Below are 19132 nucleotides of genomic sequence, written 5' to 3'. Positions count from 1 at the left end.
CAAAACTTCGCTGTGGGGATGATGTGTACGTTGGCCTGTCCTGAAGCAGGAGGTGGTCTTAATGGGCTGAAAACACTAACTTTTTTTTTTTGAGACGGAGTCTGGCTTTGTCACCCAGGCTGGAATCCAGTGGTGCGATCTCAGCTCACTGCAACCTCCGCCTCCTGGGTTCAAGCGATCCTCCTGCCTCAGCCTTTTGAGTAGCTGGAACTACAGGCACCTGCCACCACGCCCGGCTAATTTTTGTATTTTTAGTAGAGACGGGGTTTCACCATGTTGGCCAGGCTGATCTCGAAGTTCTGACCTCAGGTGATCTGCCCACCTCAGCCTCCCAAAGTGCTGGGATTATAGGTGTGAGCCACCACGCCCGGCCAAAGACGCCAACTCTGAGCCTTAGACACACGCACAACTTGGGAATTTAATCTTCACTTTTCCTCCCATAAATATAGAGTGAGGGTGTGATGCCAGCCCCAGCCCAGTCTCCTTGGGGTCTGCATCTCTGCTTCCTGGCAGCCTCTTGAGTCGACTTGGGGATTTGACGTCAGTTGCTCAGCTCCATTCCTTCCTTCTGGACTTGGGGAGGTCCGGATATGTCGGGGAGTGAGTCAGTGCAGGGGACTGAGGGGGTGGTTCCCATTCTCCCTCTAGCCCCCTCAACCAATGATCCAAGTTCAAGGAGCTCATCTCTGTTGTTCAGACCATCGAGCTAGTGCCTTGAAGTCTCCGGAACAGCTGTGGGAGCCAAGAATCATTACTCCAGACAAAGGGTAGAGAGCAGATGCAATATCTAGTTATTACAGAGCTGGCCTTGAGAGCCAGGAGCTGTGCCAGGCGCAGATACAAGAGGGGCTGTAGGGGCTGTGTCCAGCTGGCGGTTGTGGTGGGGTGCTGGCTGTAGGGTCTCCCTGGGCTCCTCAGAGAGCTCACATTCTGCCAGGTGCTTCAGAGAAAGGGATGAGGAGGGGCAGGGGCTGGATACCACTGGCTGTGCCTATCCCCAGGAGAGGACAAAATCTGCCACCTGCAGGACAGCTTTTCCTGCTGTCATCGGCTGTCATACATTCTCTCCATGCCTGGGGCCCGCACTTAGCCAGATCCCCAGAAATCTCAGGCATGTCCTGGCTGAGTCACCTAGAGTCTCTGCGTCTTCATTTCTTTGGCTGTAAACAGGAAGCTATTCATAGCTACCTGCCTCTACAGCCACACTCAGCTACAACTGCATCTGGATCCCCTCTCCTCATGGGCTCTTGTCAAATGGAGAAGGTGCGGGGGGAAGAGGAGCCTAAAGCACCAAACCTGGGCTAGGGTGTCTGAGGGGAGACAGGGGAGAGGCCACTGCCCCTGGGGCAGCAGTTTTACCAGCTCCTCTCCGTGTGCTCCCCCTCACTCCCCAGGGTACGCCCGCAGGGCTGCAGGCATCATCTGCTTACCGCACCCAGGAAGGGGATGTTGCAGACATTACCCAGGAAGCCGAAGGCGACAGGGAAAAAGCCCCTAGGAGGAGAGGGGAGAAGGGAGGAGTCAGTGATGGCCCAGGAAGGGAGGATAGAGGGCAGGAGGCTGAGGTCCACCGAAAGGTTCAAGCTCTGGCTTCCACACACCAGGGACAGGTTTGATTCTGCACTCCTGTGTTCCGAGAGACAGTCGAGTGACATGATTAAGAATGAAGGCCCCAGGGTCACACTCCTTGGGTTCACATCTTGGCTCTACCACTTACTGGCACCATATACACTTGGGCAAATTCCTTAACTTCTCTGAATCTCAATTTCCAGCCATAAAATGTGGCTAACAATAACAGTATCTACATCATAAGGCCATGTACAAAGAAATGCTCAGGAAGTGCTTATTTTTATTATTGTTACTGTCATGATTATGATTCTTCTGGCCTAAAGCTTTCTTCTCTTCCTGAGATCCACCTGCCCCGGGTGTCCTGGGCCCTGGGCGTCAGGGGCTGTTGGAAGCCATGCTCACCGTTACACTCCCTGGTGCCCTGGCTCCCCCAGGCATACAGCCACCCCTGCCTTTGGCAACCCTGCTGTCATCAAAGATACCCTGCCAAGGCCTGACTGCAGACACATGCGTGACCCCTCACAGGGCTTGGAGGTGCCAAGGCTGGCATGGGAAGGGATCCCGGTGTGTGGTGGATGGGAAGGGAGATTTGAAATATGGATTCTGGCTGAGCCACTTCCTTACCGTGGGCCTCAACTTTCCAAGGTTTCACTGCACTCTGAGGTCCCTGATAGCTGTAATTCGTTTGCCTTCTGTGTTACTGCACAGTGTCTTTGTCAAGGCTGACTTTCAGTTTGAACTATTGGATTTGCTGCTGTCCCACTCCACTTTCTAAGCCCTCCATAAATGCTAACTGTTGTCAGAATTTATCTATGGGTCTTCCCTACTAAATTGTAAATTACTTAGGAACTTTCTCCTCATTCAGTGCCACATCCTCACACCTGGCCCTGTATTTGGCATGCAGTAGGTACTTATTATATATTTGACAATTTGAATAAGCGACTGTTTGAAAATGACATATATGTATATATATATATATATTTTTTTTTTTTTTTTTTGAGACAGAGTCTCGGTCTGTCACCCAGGCTGGAGGCAGTGGTGTGATCTTGTCTCACTGCAACCTTCGCCCCCTGCGTTTAAGCGATTCTTATGTCTCAGCCTCCCGAGTAGCTGGGATTACAGGCACTTGCCACCAAGCCCGCCTAATTTTTTTTTTTTTTTTTTGTATTTTTAGTAGAAACAGGGTTTCACTATGTTGGCTAGTCTGTTCTCGAACTCCTGACCTCAAGTGATCCGCCTGCCTCGGCCTCCCAAAGTGCTGGGATTATAGGTGTGAGCCACTGCGCCCAGCCATAAAATGACATATTTGAATATGGAATAAATAGATGGCAGGTATGCATGAGAAAATTTAAAGCCACACTTCCCAAAGCCTCTGAGGCCTAGGCCATTCAGGCTAATCAGGGGGTTTCAGGGCTGCCTTCAGCAAACGGGAGCTCCTGTGAGAACCTGGGGATTCCTGAGCCCCACACCTTTCCATGATTGCAGAAGCCATCATTCTTCCAGTCTCCATTGTCCCAATCCCACCCCTATTCTCTCCACACTACCGTGTAGACATATGAAGTCTTCCTTCCCACCCCCACTTTCTCTGAGACCCCTTCCTTCCTTTTCCTTCAGTACCCTCCAGTCTTCTCTTAGGCCCTACCCATCCCTCAAGGCTTCTCTCAAGTCCTGCTTCCTCTATGACACTACCCTGGGCTCCCCTCTAAGTGCCTACAGGCCTGACAGTGGCCACACATCATGGCTGAGTTCCACCCTGCCTTTTCCCAGGCCCAGGGCTGACACAGGCCTGGCCAGGGGATGACACAGGGGTCAGGAGCCAGAGCTCTCTGGGTTAAGGGCGACCTTTTTCACATACTAGTTTGAGACTTTGGGCCGGGGGCAACTTCTCTGAGTGGTGGTTTCCTTATCTATGAAGTAGAGGATAATCCTATGGTGGGTTGTTGTGATAAAATAAGATGATGATGATGAGTGTGCCTGGAACATGTTAGCTCACTGCCCTTCCTCTCCGGCTGGATCACTGAGATTTGAGGGCAGGCCTTGTGTCTCTTCCCTGCTCACAGGCACAGTGCTGGGGGCACAGTGCTGGGAACACAGTCGGCACTCCATCAGTATTTGTTGATGGATGGGCTAATCCCTCCAAAGTACCCTTCAGCCTACTTTAGGGGGCCTTTCCAAGGTGTCCATGGTTCTCATCTCTTGCAGGATAAAGTCCCAGCTTCTGCACTCCCTGCTGGGGTGATCTCAGCCACTCAGACACTTTGGTGGGTCTGTCCAGGGTTATAGGGATTTGCACTCACTTAAAGAGGCTGAAGAATCCGTAGGTTTCCAGGAACATGCCCAGGAGGGGCCAGCGTAGGAGCACGATAACCACACCCCCCAGGAAGAAGCTGGTTCCCTTGAGTTTGTGCCGTTGGAAGAAGAACCAAAAGGTCTTCCTCAGGCCAATGACGAGGGACAGGCCCGTCAGGAACAGCAGCTGTAGGGGAGGGAGGGGAGCATGAAGCAAACCCACCAGCCCCCTGAGGAGAGGGGGACTTAGGCCTGGAGCCAGGCGGTGGGCTGGGACAGGATGTGCTAACTCTTCAAGACCATCTGAGCGAGGGCCATCCAGCAGTGTGGCAGAATCCCAGAGCCTTGATAAGTCTTGCTGGCTGGGAACAGGACTGCGCAGAGGCAGGGGGATGGATGAGAAACCTTTGACAGTTTCTAGTTGCCTACCCAATTCCCTGGAGCCCAAGCATTTTTCATATGGGACTTGGTTTCTCACCATACCATCTGGGGAAGATGGAATCAGGAGGGATTTTTATTCCAAAGAAGTGAAGATTGAGGCCTAAGTAGGTTAGGCAGCCATACTGAAAGTCACACAGAACCTTCAGAGGCTCCACTGCCTACAGAATAACCCTCCAGTCCCTCCCCTGGATGCCCTATCACTGTCTTCAGCTTGGCTCCTAATGAATCCCTTAAGAGTGCCCAGGCTCTCATCAAATTGAACTCTCTGGTTTTCTTCCAGCATATCCCATGCTTCCCTGCTCCTTCCCCACACCTTTTCTCCTGCTGTTCCAATCCCCCTGGAAGTGCTTTATTCACCTCCACACCCATTTCCTTTCCAAATTCCTCTCCACCATTCTCCAATTCAGTGTGCCCTCTTTCCACTAAGCCCCTTGTTTCATATTAAATGTGTTTACCATGGCCCCTGCCTTCCTCCCAGCCATGTACATCATGTTATATCTCTAGCCCTAGAGTGGGATTCAGATGGCAGGAACAGTGTCTGAGTCCTCTTAGAACCCCCAGGGTCTTGCCCAGAGCTCGGTGTGAGAATCCAGGTCCTCAGATTCTTGGTGCCAGCGGGCTCTGCGTCCATTTCCTGTGCCCTCCTCTGCCCAGGCTTGATGATGTCTGACCCCTGGATAGGCATGGTCTGAATAAACTTGGGATTTACTTAAGGGACTTATTTAAAGACTTAAATAAACTGTAAGTCTTTATTGCCAGGACTATCCTGGCAATAGAGACTTCAGAAAGGTTGGGGCAGGGGAGTGGGGACACAGGGCTGGGAGACTCACGTTTCCAAAGGCCAGGAGCACGGAATCAAAGTACAGGAGTGTTCCAAAGAGGATGAAGAAGATGCCGAAACCGGTGATCCCCACACCAATCTCTGCAATGGGCAAGGAGGTGGTGGAGGAAAGGGCTTTGGGGAGCAGGTGGGGACCCTGAAACTTCCCCCATTGCCACAGGACAGGTGCCCTCTATGGGGGTGACTCCACTTCCATCCAGGAATCTCAGCTTTCATGCTGTCAGGGGATGGTGGGATGGGAAGGGGAAGGTAGGATGGCATGAAGCTTTGTCTGGCACCTGGGAACTGTGCTGTCACTTCTGCACACGGTGGCATGCTGTCCTCACTGCAGCCCTGTGTGGAAGCTGGTGCTGCCCTGACCACTTTATACTCTCAGCCTCCTCTTGTCCTCAAAAGCCACATTATCCACATCAGTATTAGGGCTGAACATAGCATCTGCTTCCTCTGCTCCTGCCTTGTGCAACTGAGAACCACTGGAGCCCAGCCCACACTGCGCAGAAGGGAGCCACTGAAAACTCAGGACCACCAGCCCCAAAGAGCCTCAGAACAACCCAGCTCTCCTGGTCCTTACTCAAGAGGCTGGCCCGCCTGAGCAACTCTCCACACTGTCTCCTTCCTCCTCAGAATTGCCCTGTCTCCACTCTCAGGTGGTGACATTTCCCACTGGATTGGGAAAACAGAAGTCATCAGTTAGGAATGCATTCCTCTTCCCAGCTGGGACCTATATCCAAGACCCAAGCCTGCACCTGCTCCCATTGTCCTCCCTCCCTCCTGCAGCAGGCAGCTTGCGGGCCCGCCACACACTCTTCGGCCAACTCTCATTTCAGCCCAGTGGCTTTGGGCAGTTCTGCCGAGGTTGGACCCACACTGACAATGAGCCCCCATTCCCAAGGTTTGTAAGTGTCTCAGGGCATTCTTTGAAGCTGCAGGAGTTCACTCAGAGCCAGCAAGCATAGCCTGGAAGTGCGGGACATGAAGGCCCCCTCGTTTGGTCAAGGGCTACATTTTTGACATTTTGATAAACATATTTCAGATCGCTCCCCTCAAGACGAGTTGTACAATAACCGGATATATAGTTCCTTTTTTCCTTAACCCTCTCCATCACTCAGAATTGTTCATTTTACTTATCTTTGCCACTATGATAGTCAATAAATAAAAATTCATTCTGTTGATTTGTTTTTAAATTGTTACGTTTTTAAGTTTTAAATTGTGGCAACGTGCACATAAAATGAGACTTACCATCTAACCATTTAAAAATGTACAGTTCAGTGGTATTAAGCGTATCTCCTGAATTCTTCATCTTGCAAAGCTGAAACTCTACACCCATTAAACAGTAGCTCCCCATTCCCCTCCCACCAGCCTCCAACAACCACCATTTTACTTTCTCTATGAATTTTTGACTACTCTGGGAACCTCCTATAAGTGGAATCATACAATATTTGTCTTTTTGTGACTGTCTTATTTCACTTATCATAACGTTCTCAAGGTTCCTTCATGTTGTAGCATGTGTCTGAATTTTCTTCCTTTTTAAGACAGAATAATAGTCCATTGCTATCTGTACCCTGCATTTTGTTGATCCATTCATCTGTTGATGGACATCTGGGTGGCTTCCATCCATCTCTTACCTATTGTAAATAGTGTTACCATAAATATGAGTGTAAGAAAATATCTCTTCAAGACACTGCTTCCGATCCTTTCAGGTATATACCCCACAAAGTGGAATTACGGAATTATACTGGATCACATGGTAATTCTATTTTTAATTCTTTGAGGAATTGCCATTTTGTTTTCCATTGTGACTGCACCATTTAACATTCCCAGCAACAGTACACAAGAGTTCTAATTTCTCCACATCTTGCCAATACTTTATCTGTTTAGTTTTGTTTTGATAGCAGCCATGCTAATGCGTATAAGGTAGTATACATTGTGGTTTTGACTTACATTTCCCTAATGATTAATGATTAATGATCTTTTCATGTGCTTGTTAGCTGTGTGTATATCTTCTTTGGAGAATTGTCTAGTTAAGTCCTTTGCCTATTTTTTAAACAGGTTGTTCTTTTTGTTGTTGAGTTGTAGGAGTTCTTTATATATTTTGGATATTAACTATCTAGTGTATGATTTGCAAATATTTTCTCCCACTCTGTAGGTTACCTTTCAGTCTGTTGACTGTGTCCTTTGATGCACTGAAGTTTTAAATTTTGATGTAGTCTGACTGATGTCTTTTTTTTTTCTTTTGTTGTCTGTGCTTTTCATGTCATAACCTAGAAATCATTATCAAATCCAGTGCTGTAATGCTTTCCCCTATGTTTTATTCTAAGAGTTTTATAGTTTTAGCTCTTATTTTTAGGCCTTTGATCTGCTTTGAGTTACTTTTTGCAGATAGTATAAGGTAAGGATCCACCTGCATCTTTTGCATGTGGATATCCAGTTTTCCCAGCACTATCTGTTGGAAAGACTGTTCTTTCCCGATTTCATGGTCTTGATGCCCTCGTCAAAAATTTTACTGGACTTGTTAGAATCAGTTCTCATGACCTCTATGAAATTGGTATTATTATTATGCTTTTGCAGATAGTTGTTAAAAGTGAGGGGAAAATTATTCTGGTGTTTAGAGGCAGAACTGTAAAAACAAAAACAAAACTATCAAGACTAGATTTACTGCTGAGTTTTATTTACAACTGAAAGAAAATGAAACAACATAATCATCTTCTGGGTAGTTAATCCATAATCTGTTGCTATGCAGATTTTAAGAGGATTAGGATCAATTCCAATACAGAAAAAAGGTCAAAGAGCTTCTTTAAAAGAATCATCAAAAATACAGCGATGAAGCCAGGTGCTCAATGGCTCATACCTGTAATCCCAGCACTTTGGGAGGCTGATGTGGGTGGATCACTTGAAGTCAGGAGTTCAAGGCCAGCCTGGCCAACATGGTGAAACCCTGTCTCTACTAAAAATACAAAAATTAGCTGGGCATGGTGGCATGCGTCTCTAGTCCCAGCTACGTGGGAGGCTGAGGCAGGAGAATTGCTTGAACCCGGGAGGTGGAGGTTGCAGTGAGCCGAGATTATGCCACTGCACTCCAGCCTGGGCAACAAGAGCAAAACTCCATCTCAAAAAAAAAGAAAAAAGAAAAATACAGTGATAAGATCTAGCATTCAAATTATAGACTGAAACCTTGCTCAACTCATAGTCTGGTATCATGCCAGTCTTACTGGATCTCACTTTTGGCAGAAGCTGGATTTTGTTGGGACCCAGTGTAACATAATTTCTCTCAACATATCACCCAGCTGCCCAGAATCCATTTTCTACTAAAAGCTGATTCCTTGTGTTCCTGACAAGCCTCGTGATCTGTTTGGGCTTGTTTCCTACTTCTACCTCCTCCTGCTGGCCTGAGTTAAATCTCTTAGAAGCTGGGACAGCTCAGCAGAATATCATCCCCGTGGGTCATGATGAAGGCTGTGTTTTGTCAACATTTCCATCCTCAGAGACAACACATTGAGAATCTAGAGTTACATCTACCTGAATTACCAAGATAATTTCGTGTAGGTCAGAATATTGTGGAGGAAGACCACAGTCATCTTTCTTTTACCCAAATGATAAAAGTGTTTTAGGTTTTTATGCTTGTTATAAAATATCTGTTGTTGGCTTATGCCTGCCATAAAAACATCTGTCATTGATTTCAGCTCTGACTATACACCCTTTCCTCCCCCCTCAGTAGGTGTATTTGTGTGGAAACACGATGTGCACATTTTATGGGGTTTTCATTTCGTTTTGTTGAACTTTCTATATGTTCATCCTGCACACACTTAAGAACAGCCTCATACTCATTTTGTAGAAACAGTGTAAGTTTCTCACATTCACACATGATGTCCATTCTCCTGTTTATTCCTTCTTCTTCTGCAGCAGTGATTTGCTGGCTGGCATAGTTATCCCTCCTCCACCTGTTCTACACTCTTCTTTAAGGGCAGATGCAATTCCAGGACTCTCCTGTGATGGGGGCAGCCTTCTTTATGGGCCACACTTAGTGCTCTCAGTGCTCAGTGGGACACGAAACCCCACAGAAAAGGGTCAGAAACTGTTTCTCACACACAAGCTTCAGACCCGCCTTTGCCTCTTGCTTCTGGAGTAGTTTAGTTATTTTAGTCAAGTTATCCAGCCAGAGGTTGCTCCTAACGTTCTTTTCAGGCAGCAACCATGGCAGAAAGAGCGGAGGGGTGGGGATGTCATACAGATGCCCCCAGGAGTGACAGGCGTGCCTGCCCGGCACGGTCCCCGTGATCCAGACAGATTGGGCAGCGCGCCCTCTGCTGGAGACGGCCAGGGCTGTCACGCCTACATCCAGGCGAAAAAAGCTGGGAGGCCAAGGTAACTTCAGGGAGGCCTGGCTCTCCAGGCGCCACCTAGAAGTGGAGACCTCCCCAGACCTCAGAGACCAGCTTTAGATCTCCCTGGCAAGGTACACTGATGGCTGCACTGGTGCCCTTGTTTCGCTCCTTGCTCTGCAACTCCCGAGTTGCTGCCAAGAAGAGCCCACGACCACCTGATACAGACAAGCCAGGCTTCCCTGACTCCCCATTTTGTGGCTCACTTTAAGAAAAGCCAGGTTCAATGTCTTTCTTGCTCCAGAAATCAGCTACAGCTCCAAGGAAACAATATCTCATGGAGCAGGCAGATGAGTCCTTCTGGCCTCAGGCACGCAGGGAGTCTCAGAACATCATCGTCTTTTTTCCCCCTTTTCCTTTTCTTAAAGCAATCACACATGTACAGGAAACTTGCAAGTACAGTACAAAGAATATTTTTCTTGAACCATTTGAAAGTAGTTGCCACCTCATACCTCATCACCCCTGAATGCTCTGGTGTGATTTTTAAAACTCCTGGACACTAAGGACATGAATAGACAATTCTCAAAAGTAGATATACAAACAGCCAACAAACGTATGAAAAAATGCCCAACATCACTAATGATCAGGGAAGTGCAAATCAAAACCACAATGTGATACCACCTTACTCCTGCAAGAATGGCCATAATCAAAAAACAAACAAACAAAAATAAACGCTGGCGTGGATGTGGTGAACAGGGAACACTTCTACACTGCTGGTGGGAATGTAAACTAGAATAACCACTATGGAAAACAGTGTGGAGATTCCTTAAAGAACTAAAAGTAGAACTACCATTTCATCCAGCAATCCCACTACTGGGTATCTCCCTGGAGGAAAATAAATCATTATACGGAAAAGATACTTGCACATGCCTGTTTCTAGCAGCACAGTTTGGAATTGCAAAAATATGAAACCAGCCCAAATGCCCATTAGTCAACGAGTGTATAAATAAATTGTGATGTGTATATATACACACACACATATACATATATATGTATATATGTGTGTATATACACACACATATATACACACACGTATGTATATATGTATACATATCTATGTATATATGTGTGTATAGATACACACATACACACACATGTATACATATATGTATATATGTATACACATGTATGTATATATGTATACATATGTGTGTGTATATATATATATATCATGAACTACTACTCAGTCACGAAAAGGAATGAAATAATGGCATTCACAGCAACCTGGATGGAATTGGAGATCATTATTCTAAGTGAAGTGACTCCGGAATGGAAAAGCAAACATCATATGTTTTCACTCACAAGTGGGAGCTAAGCAATGAGGATGCAAAGGCATAAGAATGATACAATAGACTTTGGGGACTCATGGGAAAGGGTAGGAGGGGGCTGAAGGATACAAGACTACACATTGGGTACAGTGTACACTGCTCGGGTGATGGGTGCACCAAAATCTCAGAAATCACACTAAAGAACTTATTCATGTAACCAACCACCTGTTCCCCAAAAACCTATTGAAATAAACAAGCAAACAAAAAATTCTCCTAGACAGCCAACATACAGCCATCAAAATTGGGAAACTAACATTGATATGTGACTATCCTCCAACCCTCAGACTCCATTTAAGTTTCATCAGTTACTCCAGTAGCATCATTTATAGCAAAATAATCCAGTTCATCATTCTGTGTGGTATTTAATGATCATGTCTCTTTAAACTCTTCTGTCTGGAACAGCTCCTTGGTCTTTCCTTGGCATGACCTTGACACTTGTGAAGATTCAGGCCACTTATTCTGTAGCCATCCCTCCATTTGGGTTTGTCAGATGTTTCCTCACGACTAGATTCAGGTTATGCATCTTAGGCAGAAATAGCACAAGATGTGATGCTGTATTTTTCTCACTGCATCCTGGTAGGTGGTGCAAGACGTCAATTTGCCCCATAGCTGATAATGTTTCTTTATTCTTAAGGCAGTATCTGCCAGGCTACTCACCACCCCATCCCTGACCCTGCAGGGGATGCTTTGCCTATGATACTTTGTACCAGGCCACCCCTAGTGTGAACACCCTTCTCACCCTGCTGGGGTTCTAACACCCCACTCTGGGCACCCCCTTCTCTGTGTTAAACCTAATGGCTTTAAGACTGAACTGTTCAGGAAGAGGAAAGAGGGAAATAAGGAGAGAAAGAGCCTCATTCACTTTTTAAAATTAGCAATAGTGATTGATAGTGTAATGAACATACTGGGCCAGGCACAGTCTAAGCACATATATGCTTTAAGTATATTAACACATTTCATTTTCATAACTACCTGTGACATAGGTACTACTATTAGCACCATTTCACAAACAAAACTGAAACACAGAGGTTAAGTCACTTGCCTGGGGATACACAGCAGCTGGCAGAAGCAGGATTTGAACTTAGTCTTGAGCTCCAAAAAGTGCCTTTTGGGCAGCACGGTGGTTTACACCTATAATCCTAACACTTTGGGACGCCGAGGTGGGTGGATCATCACCTGAGGTCAGGAGTTCGAGACCAGCCTGGCCATCATGATGAAACCCCGTCTCTACTAAAAATACAAAAAATTAGCCGGTGAGGTGGTGGGCACTTGTAATCCCAGCTACTTGGGAGGCTGAGGCAGGAGAATCGCTTGAACCTGGGAGGCAGAGGTTGCAGTGAGCCAAGATCATGCCATTGCACTCTAGCCTGGGCAACAAGAGTGAAACTCCATCTCAAAAAACAAAAACAAAACAAAACAAAAAATAAAAAGTGCCTTTAACCAACCCAGTCCAGTCCACTTCCGCAGGCAATGCTCTTGCCTTGGCCATTAATGACCTCCATGTTACCAGATCCAATGGGCAGGTGTGAACCATCATCTGTTAGAACTGACCACTCCCGTGTTGAAACAGCCTTTCTCTTGGTTTGTGCACAACACGTTCTTGATTTTCTTCCTACTGCTCTAACTGCCCTTTCTCTGTCTCCTCTGCCAGCTCCTACTTCTCTCTCTTCTTCTTGGGATTTGAATTGCACAGGGCTTGTGCCCAAGCTCACTTCTCTTCTCATTCTATTTCCACGTGTATTCCCATGTGTTTATTTTTGTTTTTAATTTTGTCTTAAAGCTGGGATCTCGCTCTGTTGCCTAGGCTGGAGTGCAATGGCACAATCATAGCTCACTGCAGCCTTGAACTCCTGGGCTCAAGGGATCCTTCTACCTCAGCCTCCTGAGTAGCTGGGAATACAGGCACTTGGCCACCATGCCCAGCTAATTTTTTTAAATTGGTTTAAATTTTTTTGTTGTTGAGACAGGGGTTTTGCAATGTGCCCAGGCTGGTCTTGAACTCCTGGCCTCAAGCGATCCTCCCAAAGTGCTGAGATTACTGGCAGTGCTGAGATTACAGGCATGAGCCACCACACCCAGCCTCTCATGTCTTTAAACATCCCTTGTATGCTGATGACACTGATGTCTCTCTTTCTAGTCCATGCCTCTCTTTGGGCTTTGAAATTCATATCTAGCTGCTTACTTGGCATATCTGCCTGGTTTTCTCTCAGCCATCTTGAACTGGGCTAATCTTGAATCCCAAACTGGTCTATTTATCTTCCCTCCTTCAACTTGTGCCCCCTTGGTTGTCCTCAAATGAGTAAACATGTCACCACCGCCCACCCCACCACTTAAGGCAGAAGCCCACCCCTCCCCCATGAAATCCACAGCTAAGTTTTCTTTTCTTCTTCCAAGATACATGTTGAAAGCTGTCCATTTCTCTCCATTCTTACCACCTAATTCCCGGCCACGATCATCTCTTTCCTGGACGTACGCAGCAGCCCCCATTTGGCCTCCTGCTTTATTCCTGCACCCTCCCAGTCCTTCTCCACACGGCGGTCAAGGGTCTTGCCAAACATACAACCTGATCGTGTTAGCATACTGCCTAGACTCCTTCACGGCTGCCCACTGAGATTAGACTGCAGCAGAGCCTTCTCATCCACACCACAGCTCACAGGCCCTGCCTGGTGGGGCCCAGGCCTGCCTGTCCACCTCATCTCCTGCCACCGTCCCTATTGCCTGCCATGCTCCAACCACACTGTTCTCCATGGCTTCCATGTGAGCCCTCTTGACTCAGGGCCTTCGTACATGCAGTTTCCTGGTCTGCAACACCCTGCCTCTCACTTGTTACTTGACAATGCATCCTCATCATTCAGGTCTCAGCTGAAATGTCAGTTGCTCAGGGAAAGCTGGTCCACTCTGTTCCCTGACCTAAATCCCTCATTTCTCTCTCTCACAGGACTTGCTTATCATATTTGGTAAGAGTATATTACTTGCAGGCTAATTGGTTTAACAAAGTGTCAGCGTGCCTCTGGGTTGAGGACCCAACCCACCTCTCTCTATATTTTTATTCGCCAGGTCCATGATTCTCAACTGGGCTGAGGGGATTGTGGGTGGGGAGGCGGGGTGCGGGATGGAAATTTGTTTCCCAGGGGACATCTGGCAATGTTTGAAGACATTTTTTATTGTCACAACTTGGAGTGGGGGTGCTACTGGCATGTAGTGGATAGAGGCCAGGGATGCTGCTAATATCCTATAATGTACAGGACAGGCCCCCACAACAAAGAATTATCCTGCCCCAAAATGTCAATAGTGGGGAGGTGAGAAACTGTGCCTGCCCTCGGTGATCTCATGGATGCTCATAGTCCTAAAAACCATGTATATGCAGATTATTCCCACATTTCTGTCTCCAGCCCAGGCCTCTACCTGGAACTCCAGACTCACATACCCAACCACCTACCTGACATCTCACCCGGATGTCTAACAGCACAAACAAACTCAACACATCTAAAGCCCAATTCCTGCTTCCCCCCACTCAACCCTTCCCATTGCACAGGCTAAAAAATATACAAGGCATTCTTGACTCCTCTTTCTCTCACACCCTATGTCCAAACCGTCAGCAAATCCTCAACACTTTCCTCAAGGCAGATCCAGCATGGACCACGCCCCACTAATCTCCTGCTAACACCTTGGTCTCCTCCACCTTCACACACTCAGGACTGGCTTCCCTGGCTGGGCGCGGTGGCTCACGCCTGTAATCCCAGCACTTTGGGAGGCTCAGGCGGGTGGATCACTTGAGAAGTCAGGAGTTCGAGACCAGCCTGGTCAACGTGGAGAAACCCCATCTCTACTAAAAATACAAAAATTAGCCAGGTGTGGTGGTGGGTGCCCGTAACCCCAGCTACTTAGGAGGCTGAGGCAGGAGAATCGCTTGAACCCAGGAGGTGGAGGTTGCAGTGAGCAGAGATCATGCCACTGTACTCCAACCTGAGCGACAGAGTGAGACTCTGTCTCAAAAAAAAAAAAAAAAGAAAAGAAAAAAGAACTGGCTTCCCTGCTGCTGCCTTCATACCTCCACAGTCTATTCTCAACCCAGCACCCAGAATGATCTTTTAAACATAGAAATAGAACGTATCACACCATAGCACAAAACCAAGGTCATTACCATGGTCTATAAGTCTCCAGTGTCCTGACCCCTCAGTGACCTCCCTGACCTAAACTCCTATGATTCTCCCCTCACCTCACTTTGCTCCAGGTATACCCACCTCCTTGTTGTTCTTCAAACACACCAAGTATGCTAATGCCTCAGGGCCTTTGCACTGCCTGTCCCTGCTTCCTGAACATTTCCCCTCCAGAGAGCTGCATGGCTTTGCTTCCTCACTTCCTATAGATCTCTGAATAAAGATCTGAATAAAGGCTCACCTTCTCAGTGAGGCTTCCCTGACCACTCTATATAAAATAGCGACCCCTCCTACCTCGAACTCCATAGCCTCCTCTTGTTTTATTTTCATCTGGAGGACTTATCATCTTCTGATATACTATATACTTCTTTCTGTTAATTACCTGTCTCCCCTCTCTAGAATGTAAGCAGGGAGTCAGTTTCATTTAATGTTGGACACTCTATATCCAACACAGTGCTTGGCACACAGCAGAGACAAATCTGTTGAGTGAACAAAAGAATGTTGTCACCAACTCTCAGATGAAAAACCAAGGCTCAGAGGCTTTAAGTAACTCACCCAAATGAAGCCCACAGAGCCACGGTTCTTCCCATGGCCCCAGACTTGTTCCAAGACCTCCTCCCTACCTCTTCCCCCAAAAGAAGGGGAAGGATGTTTAGGAGTGAGGGTATGGTGGTTTGGTCAGGGGAGTGGAGTTTAGTTTTTTATAAGAAGCCCCCAGGGCCACAGGAGACCTTGACGGTGTGGGGAAAGATGTCTGAATGGGCAGAGGCCTCCTGAGTCCACCTTTGTGGCAACCCAGTTCTAAGAATCCGGGATGGGAAAGGGGTCAGTGTGAATGGGGAACCTGCCAGGCCCCCTGGGCACCAGCCTCTAGCTACCTGTGGGCCCTGAGCAACTCCCACCCGCTGGAGGGTAGGGAGCCACACCCCACCCTGCCTGCTGCCCCGGGGTGCCAGCACAGCAGCTCCCAGCCCCTGGCTCCAGAGGTCACGCTTGTAGTGACAGCGAGCCCAGCTGGGAGAGAGAGCCAGCCGGCAGGGAGCCTGGCCTGGATAGCCCATTGCAGCCCCGCTCATCCCACTTACTCTGCCATTCGGTGATGGAGATCATGCCGCACTCAGCCTGGGGGGCCTTCCGGGTGGAAGCGGGCAAGTGGAGCGTGGCCCAGAGGACGCAGCTGGTACATGGTCAGGGGAAGCTGACCCTTGGTTAAGTTGCGAAATGAGCCTGTGGCAAATCATTAACTCTCCCTCCAGCCGCCGCTCCACCCCCGAACACCATGCAGGTGCTTCTACTCGCCGGCTCCCTCCTCCCGTTTTCTGGTAGGGCAATGCCCCGCCCCTCCACCTGCCGCGCCTGCCTGGGGAAGGCACGGCCCACCTGACCCTTTCCTCGCAGCGCCGGGTGTTCTGCGGCTCTCGTCTGCTCCGCGAAACTTAGATTGTATGTGGAAGCATTGGAATCTAGGAGGTGCTCAAGTTTCTTGCTTGGTTTGATGGTGTGGGAAGAGTTGGCATCTGCGCATCCCTTTGGGAATGTACTAAATTCATCTTGAAAGTCAAGCTTTTTGCTCTCTGCTATTGCACATGCTAGGCGCTGGGAGGCGATGAGCGACTGAGCACAAAGCCTGTTGTTGACCTAATGGCAGAGCCAGATCGGGTTAAATCAATGGCAAAAGCGCCATGGGGGAAGTTAGACATGAAGGTCTTCGACCTCCTTTCCCCAAGCGGCGTCCAAGCTTTGGACTGACTGTGATGTTGAGCTATGGAAGACAAAGCCCTGAATTTGGGGTTGGGGCAGGACTGGACAATTTAGGGGGCCTGGTTCTAATCTACCCACCAGCTGTGTAGACATGGATTCGTCCTTTGGGCCTGCAAAAAGAGAGGCAGTTAGTTCCTAACATCCTTTTTTCCCATCGCAGAGCAGTGGTTCTGACGTGGCATTGACGCCAGGAGAGCCAACATCCACTTTGCAATGTCTTCTGTGTCCAGAAATGAAGAAATGAATTTCAAAGATGATATGACTAATCTACATACATCATTTAAAAATGCAAATAGGCCTGGCATACAAAATGCATTATGTCTGTAATCCCAGCATTTTGGGAGGCCAAGGCAGGAGGATTGCTTGAGCCCAGGAGTTTGAGACCAGCCTGAGCAACATAGTGAGACCTTGTCTCTACAATAATAAAAATAAAAAATTAGCCAGATGTGGTAGTACCTGCCTGTAGTCCCAGCTACCGGGGAGGCTAAGGTAGGAGGATTGCTTGAGCCCAGAAGGTCGAGGCTGCGATGAGCTGTGATCAAGCCATGCACTCCAGCCTGGGTAGCAGAGCGAGATCCTGTCTCAAAAAAAAAAAACCAAACAACAACAACAAAACCAAGGAAAGCTAACATAATTTTTTAAAAAGAAACAAAAAGATAAATTATAATAAAACATGTCTTTCAATATATAAATGTTCAGGCAAGACTTACCAGAAGACATAAATGAAATAGGCAGATTGCTTGCACCCACACATAATATATGTTTGAATTTAAGAGAAATAGAAGATGAGCCATTCTATGCAAAAACAAAAATCACACACATGCAAGAAAATGAAAGAGTAGCAGGAAGTGAACATAGAATAAAAACTGTTAGATAAGGAATAACAGACCAGACGTACTTGCATATGATGAGAGGGAAAGCATCTTAATTGAAATAGGGATAACATAGCAAGGCAAATTAGAGAGCACAAGGTGGAGATAATATAGAAGTATGATGTGCATGCAAAGGAACTCAGTCTTATGTATGTGTGTATTGTCAAAATAGCTCCCATGGAATGGGGTCGCCATAGAGTACCACAGACACATCAACCACTGTCTTGAAACATATCAGCGTTGAGGTAAAATTCAGTCTCTGTGATCTTAAAAGGCCTTAGAGATCACATATTTCCAATGGACAATGGGGGATAGAGGATGGATTGGGAAAAGAAAAGAAGACAAAAGTGGTTTAGAGCAATTGCATGTGGACACCCGGGACAGTGTTGTAAAGACAGGACACAACATTTCCACACGTAATTATGACAACATAGCATCCTTGGGCTCCAAAAAAACTAAACATATAAAGGATGGCAATAATATGAAATAAACCCTAAAAATTTTATTAAGGAAACTCAGTGAGATCTTCTGCATCTCAAGTGTCTCTGATTTCATGTTTGCTTCTCTCACATATCCTCTGTTAAATATTTTCAGTCAATTTCCTTGCTTATTCAGTATCACCTACTGATTGGAACTGTTTTCAATCAAATACACAGTAGCTGAAATCTTATCATCCTTTGTGTAGACAATGCATGGAGTAGATTATTCAATAATTTTAAGACAATGTCTTTATTCCTTTTAAGCTTCTGCTCCATAATAACCATCTCCTAACTTTCTGAGTGTTCATGAAATTTATTTTTAAAAGCTTACAAAACCTTTCGGTATTACTGTCAATTGAAGTATGACCAACTTTTACTGGTAGTGGGTTTAGTTCAGTTGTACATTCGAAAGTTGTGCAGGATATGGGACAATTCTTTGTTTTGGAAATCTGTCCTGTGCATTGCAGTCACGAAATGCCAGTAAGAGTTTTGCACCCTTATGATTGAGACAACCAAATGCCCCTAGGGGCCAGAATCATCCCTGTTGAAATCACTCGTAGGTTAAGAGCTTCATCCTGGCTTCGTGAAGCCTTGGGCATTTTATTTATCCTTTCTGTGCCTCAGCTTCTTGGATAATTATAGTACCTATGACTGACATAGTGGATGAGGATTCGTGAGTAAATGCATGTGAAGTGCATAGAACCAGGTACCTGGCACATAGTAAGCACTTAATGAACCACTGTTATTCCTGTTACTGTATAGTTATAATAATTACTATTGTTATTAATGTTATTATTAGTATACTGTTAATATGCTTTATATGAAAGACTTCTACTGTCATCTCAAATTGTGGTGCTAAACCACTCCCGCAGGTGTATAAAATAGCAACTGGGGATGCCCCTTCCTGCCCCCACCCCCAGCCATGGAACCCACCTGTGAGCTCAGGAGAATTAAACCCTCATGATACTGGGCCCTCCGGGCCTGATTCTCTGGGTACTGGAGCTAAGCCCAGA

At 46.9% G+C, this 19132-nt stretch overlaps 1 protein-coding gene across 1 annotated transcript; it reads right to left on the bottom strand.

Moving 5' to 3' along the window:
• Window positions 1-398: 398 nt before the first annotated feature.
• On the bottom strand, window positions 399-16925 carry GOLT1A (golgi transport 1A). The gene is made up of 5 exons (XM_004028222.4): window positions 16093-16925; window positions 5130-5221; window positions 3867-4045; window positions 1431-1494; window positions 399-732 (listed from the first exon to the last, which is right to left on the bottom strand). The coding sequence occupies exons 1-5, from the start codon at window positions 16115-16117 to the stop codon at window positions 694-696; spliced, it is 399 nt and encodes a 132-aa protein (XP_004028271.1). The 5' UTR covers window positions 16118-16925; the 3' UTR covers window positions 399-693.
• Between the last annotated feature and the right edge of the window lie 2207 nt (window positions 16926-19132).

Source organism: Gorilla gorilla, chromosome 1 (genome assembly GCF_029281585.2).
Source record: "Gorilla gorilla gorilla isolate KB3781 chromosome 1, NHGRI_mGorGor1-v2.1_pri, whole genome shotgun sequence".
Taxonomy (NCBI): domain Eukaryota; kingdom Metazoa; phylum Chordata; class Mammalia; order Primates; family Hominidae; genus Gorilla; species Gorilla gorilla.
This window is presented reverse-complemented; position numbering and strand designations above follow the sequence as displayed.